This window comes from Pygoscelis adeliae, unplaced genomic scaffold (genome assembly GCF_000699105.1).
Source record: "Pygoscelis adeliae isolate BGI_AS28 unplaced genomic scaffold, ASM69910v1 Scaffold398, whole genome shotgun sequence".
Taxonomy (NCBI): Eukaryota; Metazoa; Chordata; class Aves; order Sphenisciformes; family Spheniscidae; genus Pygoscelis; species Pygoscelis adeliae.
In genome coordinates, this window is record NW_008825319.1 from 266,268 (window position 1) to 283,582 (window position 17,315).

Consider the following 17,315-nt stretch of genomic DNA (forward strand, 5'->3'; position numbering starts at 1 on the left):
TTTGATGCTTGACAGTCTTCATTGCTGTGATACATAAAAATCCAGTTACTGCATATTGAAAAAGCTTACTGAATCCACTCTTTTCTTTTACCTCACAAAATTCTCTTTTCATATTGGGAATAAATGAAACCTGAAGTACTTCTTAGCTATAGTTTTGCAACAGATAAATTCTCTAAGAGGTTAAGTGCTCTTTTGCACATGGTGAGCATGGTTCGTTATACTTTTCTGACAAGAGTAGCTCCCAGCACTTGACCAAGCAGCCACCTATACTGCATTGATAGTAATACTTCTTAACTCAAATGTTTGTTTTAGACATACAAATGCATGCTAAGAGGAATACTTAATCAGGGACAGCAACAGTACTAGTCTAAAGTTAGTAATAATAGACCTAAAACTTATGAGTACAGCCTACCTGATAAACTGTGGCTAAACAAATAAAATACTGGAACAGGTTAAGTGGAGAATTTGGGAAGTGGCCAGAAGTTGGCAGCTTCACTGTAATGTCAACAACCGATTTTAGGCTCATATCAAAAACTCCTCTGCAAGTTTAAATACATATTAGGATGATGTGCAGGGAGAAAAAAGTAATTTACAAAGTCAAAGGGGATCAAAATCACCTTAAATCTACTTATGGAGCCTCTGGTGAAAGGCAAGAAAAGTCCTAGCCCATACATGCGCTGAGAGAAGCAAGGAGTAAGCCTCCATATTCTGCATGGAGAAATTATCTCCAAAAGAGACTTTCAGCAGAAAGTCCTTCCATTTGCAGAGGAAGCATATTAGTATCACTAAAAAGGAGATGTCCTTTTTAAACCTAAAAGGATTACAGAAAAGGGGACAAGAAAGAGTAACATTTTGTTACTCTATGTTTGCTCTTGGAGCATTAGCAAATACTACACAAATCCCTTCCCTGATGTCGTAAATTTTACTCCAAGCCCTGACACACCAACAGTTTGCAGTTAAATTAGTTGAACAGTATGCCTTGCATATCAACCAGCAGATCTTTCTACAGTGGTCATATATTCTCTTAGCTTCAAAGCAACTTCAGATTTGGGAATGCTCTCCACTAAGGCTTTGGAATCTCACCAGTGTATTTCAGGCATTAATATATATAAAAATAAAAAATTATTGAAAAATTGGTCTGGATGGGAGCACCAGTATTAGATTGTCCCTCAGAACAGGCCACTCCTGTCCTTTCTTCCCCTGTTAATCATGTTCTGTCCTTCTACTCTAGCAAGTCAGCTACTGGCTAGAGAAGTACATGTTCATGGGTGGAATTAATCTCACCTAACTATGGCTACCTAGAAGCAAGGCATATGGTTTTGACTAATCACCTTTCCACTTTCTGAGTGGAAAGACATAGGCACATATTGGTGGAAAGTCATTCCACCACTTTTAGGTGGAAGTGACAGGTGGACGGGTATGTGTCTCGTTCTTGATTCAAAATTCCTCAAAAGCGAGCCTTTGTGATTTGCTGAATGAGTGGCTCTTCATTTGAGTTCATTAATGTTAGGCAAGGTTAATCATACCCTGTTAGCATGACCAAGTCTTTCACCTGTAAAGCGTCATGAACAACTGGGGAGGTATTACTGCAATGCACTGAAGAAAAGAGCTTGGCCCATTTACTTTCATTGCACAGTCCTAAACATCAGTCAGCTTAGATATATTTTTTTTTGTTACTACTTCTTTGATAAGTTAAATACCTAAAGTAAGATTTATTGAGTTTACTTTCATTTACATTTAAACTGCAAATTTTTCTATGGATAATATAAAACCTACGTAGTATTCCCACATTGAATACGCTTGCTCCATCACTATAACTGAGTGTATACCAGATGATATACATGTGGTCTCATGTGCTTAAACTTCACGGTCGTCCTTGTAAATGGCAAATGGCATAGATCCAAACCTCAGGACAACATTTAAAAAACAAACAGCACTGATTTTGGTTGCTTGATTTCCAGTGATTTAAAAGGGCACCTGATTTTCAGAAAGTGGTGGTATGAGAATGGCTGTTCACGGACCCACAGGGACTCAACAGTACTGAAATAAATGTAATTGCCTATTTGAACAAAAATATTTTTTTCTATAATGTGGGTCTGCATCAAGATAATGACCTAGATGATTAGGCTCTCCAGGGAGTGGTGAAACAACTAAATTAAACTCCCTATTTCAGATGAGATCAACTACAGCTAAATGAGATGGTGTTATGCATCACACCTCAGGTGGCTCCTCTAATCAATGGACTCTAAGAACTCAGGCAATTATAATCACAGATGGGCTTGCTCACTTTTCACGGAGTTGATGAAAAAAATTCACCTAATTTCCCTGCACAAGGAATCAAACCCTTGTGCAAAGTCTGATGTTAACTGCACACACCAAATATGAAAATAAACTGAACCTCCATTTCTGCTTCAGTCAGCATATTCTCAAAATGGACAACATAAACAAAGCATTATCTCTCCTCCTAGTGTTGATAGAGTCACCACAGAAGACGATAATCAATGAGGCATTCTGCATATGAAAAATACTGATTTTCACATACATTATATGTATAAAAGAAGTTCACAAAATTAAATGTTGAATAGCTCATGCAAAACACTGATGAAAGCAATAACCATGCTAGAATATGTTAAGCTTATTCTTTTCAACTTACTGTTTATATCCCTAGAAAAACAAATTCACTGCTGCAATAATATCCAAGCATTAGGATTCCTAGAGCAGGATGTGACTGTAAGCCTTCTCAAATGAACGCTACTGCTGTATCACCACCTACTCTTACCTTAGAAGGGGTTCCAGGAAGAGGAGGACGAGTGTTAAAAACAACATTATCTGTAAAAGAATCAAACGTGTAAGGATACTGAGCAAGGTGAGAAATGTACTGTAAGAACACAAAATTTTACACAAGGGACCAACTTTCTAGTTTTTAAATCACATTACAGTGTTTCTCCTGGTCCATCTTCCTGCTTTTGTCTCTAGTGTGCAGCAGACTCTGGTATGTTGCTGCCACAGAGACAAAAGTATGTGCAGTGCCTAAATGATTCAAAGGAGCAGAAAAAGTGAGGGCATATCCTCTCACCATGGCACTGGTATCCAGTCAGAATGACAGAAGAAGGCCTTAGAGAGAGATCACCACTTCTGGAATAGCACAAGTTAGACAAGGATCAGGCAGAAGCATCTTTTTTCCCCTGGCAGTCAGGGCCAAGAGGGAGGATAAGGTCTCATCGGTATTTAACATGACATTGAAGAAGAAACAGACCAAAGAGCATACTGGACCTCAGGACACTCCCCCCAGCCCCTTCCCCTCCCTTCCCCCAAGTTATCAAGGAATGCCTCTCCGACCCCCATTTTCAGCATCAGGTGCAGCCAATCCCTTGTTCTGTCCTGCTCTCCCCAACATGGGAAGTAACTCCTCATCTACCAGCAACTCACCTGTTGGGTGCACCTCTCACTGCACCCAACCTGAATGCCTATAGCACCGCAGCTGACGTGCTGGCCTCAGCTTGGAGTAAGGACCATTGGAGGAGTGCTGGGATGACCACCTTCCTAGTGTGTATGGCCAACTTTGAGTAGCAAAGCACATTTTGGATCTGACATTAATTTAGAGCCAGCAATAATTGGAGTTGGTAGCCTCCCTTAAGCTACAGGATCTGCCTCCATCCCGCATGGTCTGGCAGATCTTAACTCATTTGAAAAGTTGGAAATTTAACACTTAATTTTTTTTTTATCCAACTTTCATCTACCATAGTCCGCACCCACCTCCACGGCAAGTGGAAAAAATGCACACATCTTTATCATCATTAGCATGGCTATTTATACGTATCAAAATAACAGGAATAACTCACCATTTTCTGAGCCAAGTTGTGGACAGGGAATGGTAAGAACCCTTAATAATCCATCTGGTTTGTATGAATAATGCTCAACTAACTACCAGAATGAGAGGGGAAAAAAAAAAAGAGAGAAGGAGAGAAGAAGATATGAAAAGGTAAGGGAGGCATAATTAAATACATTGTCTCTTTAAAATTGTGTGCATATGTACAATAATTGGTATATATTACAGCAAATGAACTGGGTATACAGCAGACCTTTACTGCACATGTTCTCACCTCATCTTTACTTCTCTTTAGCAGGGGTGCATGTTTCTAAATTAAACTTGTGGATGAATCTGGAACCTGATCCAGGAACTGGATTTGTAAGACTCAGCAGTCCACACCTGGTTCTGCTACTAATCAGCTTTGTAACTCTGAGCAAATCACTTCTTTTTATACATCTGAGTTCTCGCCCTCTTCCCCCCCCCGAGATGGGTATAACTACAGTGCAGGAATTGTCCTAACATGCAATGCTTTCTTTGGACCTCAAAGTCGCAATGGCATGTAAGCAGTTAATAAATGTATAGCACCAATAGTTGTAGCCACTGGTGTTTCTGGACTGTCTTCTCCATGCCATTTCATTACAGGTTTGTTACTGCTATTTTGGCTTTGGTGCAGTTGGGTAGAAAGGAGGGGGTCTGTGAGTGAAAGAGTTGCAGACATATTCAAAAAACTTGTAAGAAAGCATAGCTGCTTTTAAATTTCAGGTGACTCCAGGAAAGAAATATGCAGGACATTTACAGGAAAGGCTAAGAATTAATATATGCAAGTAAAGACTCATATTTTAGACTTGTGACTACTTTACTTGTTTTAATAGAATTTTAAGCAAAAGGACATAAGAGATTTCTGCAGGGGTTTCAAATCCCTTAGCATGTTCAGTTTCATTTCATTTTCAGACATGTTTTGATGGTAACCCTCAGCAAACTATGCTTTTTCAGCCTTGAATGTAGAGAATTACAAAGCTAAAGAATGCAGTACGTGTGTAGGAAGGAAATTAACTCTGTCCCTGCCGAAACCAGGACACATCCTAAACCATCCCCTTTGTGCTTCCTAGAATTCTGTTTATTGCTGTCATAAAGGATATTAGCAAAAGACTATACCTAGCGTAACTATTATTGAATAAGGTCACTTGCAAATGCAAACTGTCTTCCATTGTAGAGAATGTTCAGCTAACTGAATGATAATTACAGCAATTTTGAACTTGGCTAAGCGGCAACACCACATTTAAAAATGATTAAACTCTCTACACTTACATAGCTTTCTACATTAACATGTATTTTCTTCATGTATAGAAACCACATAAAGTTGGAAACATATGACAAATAACCTGCCAAAACATGTTGCTGTTTAGCTAAAGACTGTTGTAGCACAGCAAAGTAAAACAAGCTGCCTTAGTCAGTTATATGGAAACATAATGACAGATATCCAAGTGATTCAAATTTAACAGACCTGCCAGAGAGTGTCAAATCTTTTTCCATCTGGTATGGAGAGCTTTCCTGTCTTATCTCTGTCAATACGGTAATGCAGTACCTTTCCATCATTCAGCAGACACAGGGCATAGGAACCATTGCTGTCCCTTTCTCGGATACTGTAGGAATAAGAGAGATTTTCAGGGTTATGCTTTACTAGGAATGAGCATCTGGGTTGAAATTCTTTTTTAAATCACCCTTTCCTTTAAGCTTTTGAATTAATAACAAAGCAAGATCAGCACTGCAACTTCTGAAGACATTTTGTTAAGCCTTTCATTTATTTCTTAGTGTCATTTGTTTTCAGACAGAATTCTGTAAAGGTTCCTCCTCCCCCGCCCCAAAAGGCAACAGATGACAACAGAAAATCCACCGTGTGGAGCTCTTTGCTAGGCAGCTACGGAACACTGTTCAGTGCACAAAGTGCTCTCTGAACAAGGAAGCCTTTGAAGGCTTGTGCACTGCAGGCCTAGAAAGCCCATGGAAGTTTGAGGCCAGGATCCAGCATATACAAGAAGCTACACTTCAATCTCCTCTACGGCTGACCTAAAATTAAAAACAACAGATAAGTGCCTTCATTAAAGCCAGATTTGTCTCTTATATCTTTTTATTTTGAAATAAAGAGATGACAGTAAGGGCAGAAGATAAAATACTAAAAGAATATAATGTGAAATACAAATAAAGGGAAAATCTTTGTGCACTGAAACAGCTTGTTGTTTGGCTGGGAATTTAAAGTAAATCATACATTTCTGTAATCATCAATTCTTATAATTTCTGTAAAGACATGAATGCTTTGTTGCAGATTTCACATACAAGCCACATGAAGTATCACACGGTATTGGGGTATATATCTGGTCTAAACTTCACCAGGGAGAGATCATGGAATGTAATAAAAAAACATTGTCTAAAACTCATAGGTAGCCAGGATGACCTCCTTCCAGGAGATCTGCAAGCAACATCTGAGATGCCTGTAAAGTGTTGCAGAGTTGTTTTACATGTACCTAAGGCTAGTTCATGCTGAGACCAGCATCTTCTGCTCACTGGACCCAGAGTAGATAGGAATTTGCTACTAGCTCCATCATTGTTGGCATAACATTTCTGAGTTTGAGTTTAGAAAGTAGGCTTTTTCTTTTAGGTTTGAGTTGCCTGTGTTCACTTGCTGCTGACAGTGAGATGGCAATAAAGCTAGATTAAAATTTTCTGGAATAACGGGTTTTTCCTACCAAAAACCCAGATTCAGCAACACTGAAACATTTCTTGTTCCAGTGTGCACAGAAATCTACTCACTTTCCCTTGAATTTTTAAAAAACCCTGAAAAGAAATATAGCAGGATATGCTCACTAAGGTGTTGTGAAGCTTTGCTGGTGCAACACTAGTACTTGCTATCACATCTCAGAAGATTGCAGAGGCAAGCATTAAATTCAAGGCTGAATTAAAACTGTGTTTTGTCTGAACTACTCATGCAACTATTTTTTCAAGCAGAGTGATTCTTGTTGCCTAAGATGTGAACAGGACACTGGCTAAAGGAAAAGGGGAGTAGGGTCAGGTTTTTTTCTGAAACCAAAGTAACTTGCCTAGTATCTCTAAAGCAACTTGAAACACATTGTGGTTTTTCATGACATGCGGGTATTTTCTCAGCATGCTGATTTCCTGTGCTGATTGACCAGTGGAGAGCAACAGGTTCTGCTAAAATGAAGAATGACTTTTACTTCGTCTTCCTTTGACTTGCTCTTAGCAAATAAGGCTTGGAAAAATATTTTCAGAATAGAGGGCCTTGTTTCTAAAACACAAATGAATGGCATTTCATTGCATTCAGACTTCTGTTCAGAATACAGCACAAGTAAGATTATAAAAAAGCAATGGATTGTTTCCCAGTAACAAATGTCCTTCATGTTTCACATGAGGAAACGGTGGCTCCAATACAATTAGCTCTACTGAAACTGATTCTTATTTGCAAGAGTTGTTACTATCACAAGAGGCATCGTAAACATTTTTTGAGAGCACAGGCATCAATGGGAGAAGAAAGTCCTGATTTCTAAGGACCATGGCACAGATCCAAACAGCCCTATCAGTATCCAGTGCAGGATTTAGGCAGAGTTCACGTTTATGAGGTTGCAGTTGCATTTCTGAGCTCTTCCTTCTCCCCAACCCAACAGCTATGTAACTCTGAAAATATCTGCCGTTCACAGTCATGGCAACTTCTGTCAGACAGCTCTATCACTGCACATGGAAAAAATCTCCATTCTAACACTTATGATTGACCAGGGTCCAGAGGGAGCCTTGTTCTCTTGGGATTATGGTCCAGGTGTTTTTTTAAACTGTAGCTAGTCAACTCCGACACAGTGTGGATCCCTATAAAACATGACAACAGAAGGTACTGCTATCCTCCAAAACATGTCTGAAGAACAGAAGTATCAAGAGCATTGAAGCAACAGCCCAATGATGGCCTAAATCTTATTTTTGGCAACCAGATCCCTTACTAATCCAAAAAGCGCTCTCACAGAATTTACCGTCACAGTCCAAACCAAAAACTTTTACTGCTTCTGGTGACAAGGATTGTCACAGGCCACGTTTCACAATTTTGTTTTGGTTTTGTAGACTGTGTTAATGGCTGTCTAGGTTAGGCTAAGCCTCCAGAACTCCAGCTGGGTACACAGTATCCAGTACCTTACAGTTACTGTAAAAAACGGAATCAAAGAAAAAGGCTGCTCAAACTGAACGGTTATAAACTGAAACCTCTTCAAATGGAAATCAAGGTTTTCACATCTTCTTGATGGTGCTGCCTGTACTACTCAGGGTCATCACATCAGATTTGGAGGCTCTCTTCATATATGGAATTTTCCTTCTATGAAAAGTAACTATTTTCAGAATGTTGAGAAAAAAATCCAAAATTCCAAATGCACTATCTGCTTTAATGTGCTCTGAAATTACAAAATTACAATATTTACTGTTCTTCAATACAAACTTATAATTAAAAAATCTTCATTTTAAAAAGCTATATTTTTTTTTTAAAGCGTTTTTGCTAGGAAGGAAGCCAGCAAGGAAGAAAGCCAGCAGTGAAATATAGCCTGGTCTGTCATTTCATGGAATTACAGATCTACAGAAGAAAAACATAAAGATAATAAACACCTGTAAATAAACACTATTGTCCTTCATCCACTGAGATTAATCAGAAACATGAACAACTTCACTGAGAGCAAATTTGAATTCATAGATATATTAGAGAAGCACCAAGGTATCTAGATTTTGCATGTCATACATTTTAAAACAGCAATTTTAGGAGGGACTGAGAAACTCAAATTGTTACATGATGCAATGCAAAGAAGGTTCAGTTATTGATTTTAATTTTCATGCAATCTATGTTTGAGTATTTTTTATGTTTTTGTGAATATAACCCAAAGAGCAACCAGCAACTCCAACTACTTGGAGTATCATTACAGACTCTGTAAACAGCTATCCACTCTCTCCTTTGGTAAAGTCTCTATTTTTGCTTGGAAGCAAAAAGAACAATGTCCCAATTTTTTCTGCTTCCAAGTGAAAAGCCAAATGATCCCTTTCCTTCTAAAGGAAAAAATCCCTGAGGGTAAAAAAAATAAATTGCTATTACAACATGCCTCATTGACTGTGTAGAAAAAAAGAAGTCACAGAGTTCTACAGTGGAGAATAATGAAGGAAATAAACTTGCAAAATGCTTGTTTTAGGAATGGTGTGAAATTATGCTCACTCCTGAATCCAAAGGCATGTTAAAGTTTATTCTCAGCCTTGCTTTGCCTTCTCAGTGATACCTGATGCGAGAGATACTGACATTCCCCACTGCTGATCAAGCTCCAGCCATGCCCTGCTTGTCTGCCCTTATGACCATCTCTCCTGTAATGTTATTAACAACATGGCTATTCATTATCACTTCAAGTATCTGTAGCACACTGCACATGTTCCAAGTTTGAGGGCAATAAGGAATGAACTTGGTGCCACCTATAAAAGGATCATACAAAGGAAAAAATGGATTGACTGAAGTCTTCATTTACATCGTTTCTTCTCCCCTGTTTAGTAACATATTCAAAGCTGTTTCAGAAATGTCAGCACACTACAGAATGTAGGAGCTAGTTCAGCCACACGCTATTGCTATCTACAATGGAACCTAAAACTTCATCTCCTGCTAAGGCTATTGTGTGCTGCACAGTGACAAAACACCTTTGCGAGAAGGATTGCATCACTGTAGTCTGTTTTGCTGGCATTGCCCTGCCAGCAAAATACACTATGCTCCACCAAAACCCTAACAAATAGCTTTGCTGTATAACTGCATCTGCAACAGGGGATCTTCTCAGTACAGCTGTCTCAGTCAGGGATCGCTTCTTTTCTTCACACCTCTGACCCACTCTGCTGCTGAAGCACACAGCGTAGAGCTAGTCTTGAGAAGCCATAGCCCTGCTGCAGTGGTCTGCAAGTGGCATGTAACTAGGTACCTAACTGAAGATCAGTAAACAGCTCTCCCAAAGAGCTGTGGGCATCATCCAGGCTGCTGTGGAGGAGAATACAGCACCTCCAGAAACATGGTTCACTTTCTGTATTTTATCATTTGTCTTGGAAAATTTTTATGGTCATCTAAGCCTAGCAGCTGCTTCGCATTTTGAAGAGGAAATTCATCATTAATTAATATCCCTGAATTAAGGTCATGTTTAGGAGGATTGTTTTCACCTTGTCTGATGTCAACAATGTCGAGTTCCATATATGGATACAAACATAATACTGATAGATTTATTTAAAGAATACTCTACAAGGTCAGATAAATGACCTAGCTCAGTATGCACTCCAGTAGTGGTAAATTCCTAGAGGAAGACAATAAGATTAATGTAAATATAGACTGCTACAATGTATCAGAAACACAAATTCTTGGTCAGACAAAAGACAAGATAACTCTTATGGACAGCTGCACTTCAAAACTTGTTATTTTGAAATGGTGTTACTAGTGTTAACTATTGTAACATATAAGAGACAGTTTGGTCTCTAGATGTCATGAGATGCCGTGATGAGTAGTACTGTGAGTCATTCTAATAGTCTAAACTAGTTTTGTCCTCTTTAGTATAACTCATTGCATATTGAAGACATTCTTATCATACTAAAATTACTTTTTAATTTCCTTTTACACAACTGTTCACATTTTATGTGAACTACATATGGCTATGAACCCATATGAAAGGTTTATAGAGCCTAAACTGCCAATTATGCAATCCCTTCACTCACAATTTCCTTAATGTTGAATTTTTAAGTTTAACGCTATTTCTGAATATTGTTTATCTCCCTTCAGCTTCAGAATTTCTGGTTCTTAACATATATGCAAGATCACATGTTCATGTAATTGAAGTGGTCACTACTGATGACAAACCAAGATGTGCCAAGAGCTACCACACGCTTACCAGAGTTGTTTCCTATGTGAAATTGCAGAGAAAACTAACATTTCTTATACTGCTGGTCTGTCATTGTTAGCAAATTTTTAGTTTATTTTTCAACTGGTCCACACATACATGCACTCACATAGATAATATCAACAATATTATCAATATTATTGTATATTAATAATATAAATATTATTCAAATATTAATAACATATAATATATATGTAATCGATGATCATCTAGACAATATTCATCATCATATTCTACAATTATGCCCCCTACAAGGCCAAGCCTAATGAAAAAGCAGAAGTCTGGTAAGAACGAGCATCCTACACAGCATGCAAAGTAGTGTTAATGAAGCTAATGGGCTTGAAACTTAAATAAAGTTCTCTGTTTTCAGTTGCTTTTCAGGTCATTTTAGAGATATCATATTTGCCTTCTATTCCACTGCTATAGTTTTTTCTCCAAATTTTGTGGCTAGAGTGGCAATCTTTCATGACTGTTCTTCCCAGAAGAGGTGGGCACTGCTTCCTATTTCATTTCATGATATTGTTTCTATATTTGGCTTTGAAAACAAACTGTATAGCACGCACATACACACTTATTTCACTGACTTTTCAGTCATGACAAAAACTTTAAAAAGACCTTTGAAAATTCCCTAGTAAAACATGCACAGTTAGCTCGGAACTTATCCAGCATGGATGAGTCGCAGTGTTAGATTTATGATGCTATTCATGACATTTTGAACTGCAATCAGGAAGCTTTTCAACTCTTTCCATATTTATTACATTAAAAAAATTCTAGATTTGGTAATATTGTAATGCTGCAAAGCAGCGCTGAAGAAATCTAGATGTTAGATGTGTTCTCACAGAGACCACTGTACTGGATTTTGTTTGAAGGTAGGTAGGTCAGACAGTTAGAAGATTTCTGGTGTAATGAAGTTTTAGAGACCCTTGTAAAAGAATATACAGAAATATTCTAGTCTTCTAAAATTTATTATTTATTCCATAATAAGCAAGATGATTTTTGTCATATACCAGCACCTGCTTGTGGACTTGTTGAATAGCCTCAGAGTACCTCATCTCGTTGAAAATCTAGCTTCCCTCTATGCTCTCAGGCTCCAATTCCTACCTCAACAAGCGAACTTCTCTTAGACACTGAATGTTTCTAAGTTTTACCTTTCAGTCAGCTACGAGGCTTAAGTGCCTTGACCAACATGAGAAAAACGGTCCCTGAGCAGCTACATTCACAAGCACAAATTCACAGTCATCAGTCCACAGATGTACAGAAGAATCTGATGTGCTGCTACTGGGTAAGGAAAAAGTATGCAATACCCGTGCCTGAAATGTGAAACAATTTGCACCTCTCTAGCACTCAACAATTTTGCTGCTACTGTTTCATTTAGCTAACAAATGAGTGGTTTATTTCTCAACACCTGCTGAGCAAGCCCATGTTAGGCAAACCACTGCAGAAAACAGAAAACCTCTCTGAATTAGACAGTTCTGTTATTTGCTATGAGCCTTTAGGTCTACCGATCTGAGGGCTAGAAGAGCTCTGGAAGGAAAAATAACCAATTTCTAATACAAATGAACAACACATTGCTTCTCTTGCTGCTCTGGCTGCTGAATTATGGGGCAGATGAAGATCTCATCCTGTTTCTTCCCTGGGAGCACAAGAGTAAACGGCAGCTAAGTGGTTACTGAGCTCTAAACCTGCCAGATAGGCAGTCCGTGCAAGAAAAATTAATGCATCGGAAAACACCCTACAGATGCAGAAGTAAACAGTGCTGTCACTAACAGGAGGGACCCAAGCTCAACATACTATCAGTTATATTTTCATATTATTTATGCTCCAGTGGCCTCACAGTTTAAACAGAGCTTAAAGTTAGCATTTTCCCCTCTATGGGTTTATCTAACTGATGTGAAAGCAGCCGCCTGAGTTCCAGCAGAACGATGTAAGATATGCACCCACTGACATAACCAGTCCCACAGGAGAAGGTCTGACTGCTCCCTCCACAGCTCATTGAGCTTGTCACTGCAAACAGCACCAGAAATGCCTCTTAGGCCATCTCTAAGGGAAACAGGAAAATGTTGGGGAAGCATTTATATTTAAAGCTGTAGGAATGCTTATAGGAGATTAAAGAGAGACCAGGGTCTATAATAGAGACTGAAAATGTCAAGTCTGCTAAAAAGTTACACTCCCTCACTCCAAAGCCCATCCCTGTTGTTAAGAAATGTTAGCTAAGGGATCCGCTTCTTGGAAGAAAAATTAGATTTCTTTTTTTTCCCCGAAGAGAAGCACTTTGACCACATTGAAACCAATGTGTGCAAGAGGTAAACTAGAAAATCTTCAAGTTTAAATACATGATCAATGTCATGACTCACTTGATATAACACTGATTTGGTAAGATGTTAATACAGAAAGTAACAATTTTTTAGAAAAGCAGGTCATTAAAAGAAAGGGTTGCTGCTTTGTTTCAGATTACATATCCACCTGCCCCCATGCCTAAAAAGTAGGAAAAGAAACAAGCAAAGTCACAGGACAATGAAAAGGAGAGGTGGTATGGTAATGCTGTGCTGGTAATCTGCGACAGCGACTATGTTCATCAAATAGATGAAACTTCTGTGCTACAAGAAGCAGCATTCAGAAAAGATGTATCTGTGATAAGGGGAATCTTTGGCTCCACAAACTTTTGTAACATTTTTTTGTAACAACTGTAACAAAATTTGTAACAAAGGTCTAACATTTTTTTGTTACAAATGGCAACAAAAGCAACCAGGTAAATGACCCTCTAGATGTGATCCCAAGAAATGGGGAGTATGAGGCTGAAAATGTGAAGATGCATGGTGATTTGGCTGACAGTGACCATGAAACTGAAAAAAATTCAAGGACTGAGGAAAGGAAAGAGATTTCAAGAAATGAGATGTCAGTACACTCGAAGTATTCATAGGTAAGACCTGATAGGAATTAACTCTGCTGGAAATAAAGATTTAGAGAAGCTAGCGGTTCCTGACAATTAAGATTGAAACATGGAAACATATGAAGGTTGCATTTACATTAGAAATTAGTGTGGTATAATTATGGCAAATCAGTAAAGTGAAAGAGTTGGTACTGAAGAAGCATATACATCCCACACTCACTCCTGGGGTTTTACTTTGGACTAGCTTTAAAAAAGTCAAAGATAGTAGAGTGCTGAAGGAGGCTATGTAGGTAGGCAATGAAATTTCCCTCAGAATTGTACAGCTCTAAGTGATCTTTCCCTGGCCATGACCTTTAAGCTTCATTTTCCATCATTATATAAATACTTCCATGTGCAGGGGGGGTACGAAAAATGGCTCAGTGAAAACATTGATTTTTTTCAAATGAGGATTTTCCGAAAGAAAAACTTTTTTGTTAGAAGATTTTGACTGGCTCTAATTCTCACGAGATGATGGCTGTTAGTCACTATCCTAAATGACACATTTGCGCTCAGAAAAAAAAAAGATCATGAGGTTGAGTAAACACAGACAGCAGCAGACACAAAATGGCATTGCCAAGGTAAAAGCAGTTCCTTCTGTTGTTTAACTGCAAAGGAAAGCATCACCACTGCCCCCGGGAAAACTGACAGTTATGGATCCCAACAGTTGTTAACATAGGCAGTTTGTTTGTATTTTTACCACTTTGGTAAGCCAGCGTATTGGGTGCAGGTGGCCAGGGTTTCGCAGCGGGGCTGCAGGGGCTCTGTGAGGAGGCCAGGGGCTGCCCTGGGCTGGTCACGACTGGTTCCAGCTGGCCCCAATGGACACCCCTGCAGGGCACCACCAAGCCCCTCAGCCGCATATGTGGTGCCTCCGCCTCCATGAAAACATCTTTAAGAAAGGGCAGAAAAATGCCTTGTAGTTGGTGGCGGAGAGAAAAAAACAAACACAAAACAAGCCGCAGTGCAAACACCAAGGGCAGAGGAGGAGGAGAGGAGGAGGCGCTCCAGGCACTGGAGCAGAGAGTCCCCTGCAGCCCATGGGAGAAGCCACAGTGGAGCAGGTGTCCACGCTGCAGCCCTCCAAGCAGATGGGTATTTCCTGAAGGACACTTCCTGTGGAGAGCCCACGCTGCAGCAGGGAACAGCGTGAGGAGGAAGGAGTGGCAGAGAGAAGCTGTTACAGACTGACTGCAGCCCCCCATTTCCCACCCATCCTCCCCGACACTGCTTGGTTGGGAGAGGGGCTGGGTGTGAAAGAGTGAAGTTGAGCCTGTGAAAACTGGGGGTATGGATGTGTGAGGGGAAGGTGTTTTTTATGTTTTTGTCTTTGTTTCTTACTGTCCAACTCAATTTTAATTGACAATAAATTAAATTACTTTTCCCCAAGTGGAGTCTGTGTTGCCTGTGAGAGTTAGTGCTACACGATCTCCCTGTCTTCATCTTGACCCACAAGCTTTTTCACCCTGTTTTCTCCCCCTGTTCTGCTGAGGACGGGGAGTGTGACAGCGGCTTGGTGGGCCAAGGTTAACCTACCACAATCACTTAGTACTGCTTATCAGTTATAAAACGAAGTTCAATGAATTTTTCTTGGTATTGAGTTTCTCTGATGCTCCCTTTAGAATTAAACCCAGTATTTGATTAAAAACCAATGACCCACACTTTTGCTATAGTTTCCCATCTTTAGGTAAGTGGAAACCTAATCTTGGAGACACCTGCTTAGTACAGGAATGATTATGCCATGTATATCATGCTGGACTGGGCTCTCTCACTGTGAATAAACCACCTTCTAGGGCATACTGTCATTTGGGATTCATTCAAGGTAACACTGGTGGCAAAAGCAATACCACAGAAAAAAGCACTCACAGAAACTTTCCATTGTTTCTTGATCCAATGAGGATACGGTGTTCTGACTCTTCCCGAGAGATCCTCCCGTGGAACCACGGCATCTTCTCATGTGCTGTAGTGGCAATCAACTTCTCCAGCTGAGGCTTTTGACTGATGATAGCTTGTTCAAGAGCATGCCCCTAGAGAGTGGTAAAAACACAGCGGGACAGTCAAACTGTCTTCTGCAATAAAAACATGACAGGTAGACTCCCAGTATTGGATTGGTTTTGGGACATCCAAAATCTGTACGTATTTGTTGTGTGTGAAAAAAAGATCTGGTTGCTATAAAGATATTAAAACAGAAAAAAATGTATGGTAATTAAACATCACAAAGCTGGGATTCTTCCTTTACCTCTGAGAAACAAAAGGTAAAATAACCAGTAAATTAAGCCCTTAATATTAATTAAGCCCTTCAGTATTTCAACTGAAAATCATGTCATATTTTTATGCTAATGAGACATTGCTAAATATACTTAGTGTCACTCTGAGATGTCATAGCATACCTCCATATTACCTACCCTATGGCAGTTTACTGAAATAAACTGAACACACTTCACATTGTTGCAGCACGTCTATGTTGAAGACATCAATGCAACTTTCCCAAAAGCAGACAGGACAGTCACCATTTTAGAGTGAATTATGTTAATATTTTAGGTATAACCTAGACACTTCTAAACCCATCTACAACCTATCACTTCTAAATTTGGCCCAGAATCTGAGGGCAAAACCCCCTAGTTTCATCAGTTTTCAACTTGAGTTCATCAACTTCCTTCTAGACTGGGCTCAGACTCATCAGAAAAAACTGTAAGCCTCAGCACTTGTAGTAAATGTAGTATAAGTTTCAGGCTTTTCCAGTTTGGGCATTGCTCTACATATTTTACAGAGCAGAACACACAGGGTTACTTGCTAAAGAGATGAAAAACCTAGCATAACTAGGTGAGTTCATAATGGTAACCCATGGCAGCCCAAGGTGAAATAATATTCCTGTTGCAGCCTCCTACACTAGTGTTTCCATGTTAAGACTGACTTCTTCACCGTCATTCTAAGGAAAAAATCCAGCCTGTCTTCCTCAGCATGGAACATTTTTGCTTGACACATGCAGTACCGAAGATGTATAGGCAGCGCTCTGCAGTTAAGAAACCAAGGTCTGTTTTGGACATAATCGAAATAAGCATCACAAAAACAAGGCCAGCTAAGAGGGGAGGATGTAAAACAAGTCACCATGTTGCCATGCCTGCCTGCACATCAATCTATAAAAATTCAGAATCAAAAGCAATCAAACAAACCATTTCTGTATCTTGTTCATTGCATCTATTAATTTTTGGTGCATGTGAAAATCTGATGACACAAGTTAGTGCAATGGTAGACAAGGCTACGCTAGCCCAAGATATCATAAAAGTCCTAAGTTCTGTAAAATTTCAGGAAAACTACACTTACGGCCAAGTTACTGCATGTACTGGGGGGGGAAAACCCCCACTGTTCAAAACTTGAACAGCTATGATTCCATTATGAAAAAACACTACATAGCAGCAGCAACAGCTGGAAACAAACACTGCAATCTCTTTTTCTCCTAACTCAAAGACCACTTTATGGCAAAATCAGCCCGGATTTACCTGCAAATTCCAAGTTTGTTTGACATACTCTCTGATGAGGTTCTCTTTTAAATCTTCAAAGGGTCCTGTTTTGGGTTCAACACCTGGTGGTCGGTTGAAAGGTTTTCTCAGTAGACAGATAAGGCCATCCGCTT

General features: G+C 39.4%; 1 protein-coding gene across 1 annotated transcript in view; it reads right to left on the bottom strand.

The window, feature by feature from the left end:
• The window catches only part of SYK (spleen tyrosine kinase), a 33,100-nt gene that overhangs the window by 15,515 nt on the left and 270 nt on the right, over positions 1–17,315 (bottom strand). Inside the window, 5 exon segments of the mRNA XM_009330283.1 lie at positions 2,780–2,829; positions 3,843–3,924; positions 5,316–5,454; positions 15,548–15,708; positions 17,182–17,315. The exon segment at positions 17,182–17,315 is cut by the window's right edge and continues 21 nt beyond it. Coding sequence (XP_009328558.1) covers positions 2,780–2,829; positions 3,843–3,924; positions 5,316–5,454; positions 15,548–15,708; positions 17,182–17,315 — 566 coding nt within the window.